General features: G+C 41.7%; 1 protein-coding gene across 1 annotated transcript; it reads right to left on the bottom strand.

Annotated features, from left to right (window-relative positions):
• LOC107484676 (aldehyde oxidase GLOX1-like) lies at nucleotides 1–1,548 on the bottom strand. Its single transcript, XM_016105252.3, has one exon. It carries the CDS (start codon nucleotides 1,507–1,509, stop codon nucleotides 1–3), a length of 1,509 nt encoding a protein of 502 aa, XP_015960738.2. The 5' UTR covers nucleotides 1,510–1,548.
• Nucleotides 1,549–2,654: the final 1,106 nt, after the last annotated feature.

The raw sequence follows: 2,654 nt of genomic DNA, 5'->3' as shown, positions 1-2,654 counted from the left end.
TCATAGTATCTGAACCCAAATACCATGGCTTGGGACTTCTTGGTGGACCACGAATAATAAATAGAAACCGGGTGGTGCAAGAACGGCTGAACCGGGCATGGTCACATCAACTTCGTAACTCAATTTCCCAACATCTCTAACGTCACTTGGTTCCAACACCAACAACCTCTGGTTCATGGAGAATGAGTGAGTGTTAAAAGGTGGCGCAACCATTGTAACCGCCACGGAATTCCGAACCAATGCCGCTGTGACCCCAAACCTCAACGTTAGCTTCTGACCGTACTTGACCTGAAGAGCAGGAGCTATGATTTTGGGACGAACATCTTCAAAGCTGGGATCCAAATAAGAAGGAGAAAAGGCTTCCAATCTCAACTCCGTTGGGAAGGTCACATTGTTGAAACTGTAACCCCCGTGAGGGTTGCTTCCAGCCACCAAGACTCTACCATCGCGAAGCAAAATCGCGGTGGAGTGATAAACCCTAGGAATGTTTGATGGATTCTGTACCTCGAACCTCGAACCGGCCCGGCCATAAGTCTTGTAAAGAAACGGATTGAGAACCGGTTCGCGGCCGAACTCCCACCCGGCAGTTCCAAGAGCTGCACCGTTGATGAGCAAAACGTTGCCGTTTGGGAGAATCACCATGTCGTTCATGACCCTTCCACTAGGCATGGTTTCCATCTCCCACTTCGGGTTCGAGTCTGTTATCGTGATCCTTCCACAGGTGTTCAATGCTGGAATGAAGTTTCCTGTTTTAGCTTTCTCGAAAGAACCTCTGGGGGCTCCGCCGCAGACCAAGACCTCAGCCTCCAGATTCGGCTTGCTCAAGTTCCTGAGAGGGAGTAACACGGCGGAGCCGGTGCTGGGATAGCTTCTCGGCTCTCCACCGGGAATGGTAGGGTAGGTTCTTTCGATAGTGGATTTCTGGTAATTGAATAGAATAGCGCGGTTGTTTGCGAAGATGAAAAGGTTACCGTCAACGTTGAGGAAGACGAAAGGGTACAAGTTGTTCTCAACAAGTGGATCATTTGTTTGTTGGAGGAAGGGTAAGGTGTATGTGTTACTATCCATGGCATCTTTCTTGGGATAGAATTCATAGTTGAATTGACTTGTCCCTCCGATTATTATCAGCCGTCCATCTGGCAAGATGTGATTGGTCGCGTACCATCTTCTAACTAACAGTCCGTTTTCATTTTCCCGCCAGTCGCAGTTAGGGCACGGGGTGAAGGTCCTGACGGCACGCTCGCCGTCGTTGAAACCGCCGGTTTGGACTAATGTGCCGTCCGGCGTCACCGCACCGGAGGAGCACCACGTGTCGGTTTCCACAAACAGGGCGCGGTAGCTGTTGGCAGCGACGTCGTATTCGACGGAGTGTGCCGTGCAGTCGTTTTTAACGACCATCTCTCGCGGGTTTCTACGGCATCTGGCGTTGGGTAATGAGAGGTTGGATAATCCAAAGTTGGTGCGGTCGAAGATTACGACATGGTCGTTGTGGAGAAGCTGCATGTGCATGGCCACAATGCCAATGCTTTTCTGTAGGAGCTGCCACTCTCCGCCCCCATCAGCTGCTTCAACAGGCGGCAGTTGCAAGAACGTGGCGGTTGCAGCCGTGAAGAGAATAACAAGAAAGTAATGGAGAAAAGGAAGTTGGAAATGCGTAGTATAAGTCATTGGACGTACGTGAGACTGGTGAGAATGATGAAAAGTGTATTGTGGTGATTGGAATGGAATTGAAAGATGTGTGATATAAATAGCAGAGAAGGGATGTGAGGTTTGAGGATTGAAGAGTGTAACCGTGTGGGTCAGGGTTAAGGTATAGCTGCTGTTAACATCTGCCAATACACACGAGTATGATTGTATGAATCGGAAATTGGAACGACAAGTTATTTAATTTATTTTCTGGTGACTAGGGAATAGTTATTATTTTATAAACTAATACGACTATTATCTTCTATTAAACTAACTATTATTTTAAATCTCAATAAATTCAACGAGGATCGGATCGGATCGGATTAGATTGGACCAAAATTTTAATTCGATCCGCGTTAAAATTATTGAATTGGATCTAATATTGGGAATTTTTAAGTTTAGATTTTATATATCTAATTTTATCTGCATATTTGTAGATCAGATCGAATGTCAGATATATCTGTAAAATATAAAAATATTTTTAAAATTTTATTTTTATTAAAAAAATTATCAATACAATTCATTTTTTTTATTCTTTTAAATATGTTTACTCTTAAAAAAATATTAAACATATATTTCTTAAATAATAAATTAAAATGACATAACAATATAACATATATGATAATTATTAGTTGAAATAAAATATAAAAAGAATATTTATTTATTTATTTTTTTATTTTTGCGAATACACGAATATGCAGATCGGATATATGGATACCTGCACAAAATCAGCAATCCGATTCTATTAGTGTACGGATTGAATCCATATCCGCATTTTTCGAATCAGATTCGGATAAATAATGTGGATATGTGGATCAAATTCGATCCATGAACACTCTTACTTTTTAACATAGAATGATTTAACTTCTCAAGACAAATTGAAATTTAATGAAGTTTGAATATTTAAACTTGTTGCATGTATACACTACAATAATATAAAAATTCTCTCTTTTTTCTATCTCGCCATG

The sequence above is a fragment of the Arachis duranensis genome, chromosome 1, assembly GCF_000817695.3.
Source record: "Arachis duranensis cultivar V14167 chromosome 1, aradu.V14167.gnm2.J7QH, whole genome shotgun sequence".
In the NCBI taxonomy this organism is placed as follows: Eukaryota; Viridiplantae; Streptophyta; class Magnoliopsida; order Fabales; family Fabaceae; genus Arachis; species Arachis duranensis.
The sequence above is the reverse complement of the archived record's forward strand: the minus strand, read 5'-3'. Positions and strand labels throughout refer to the sequence as shown.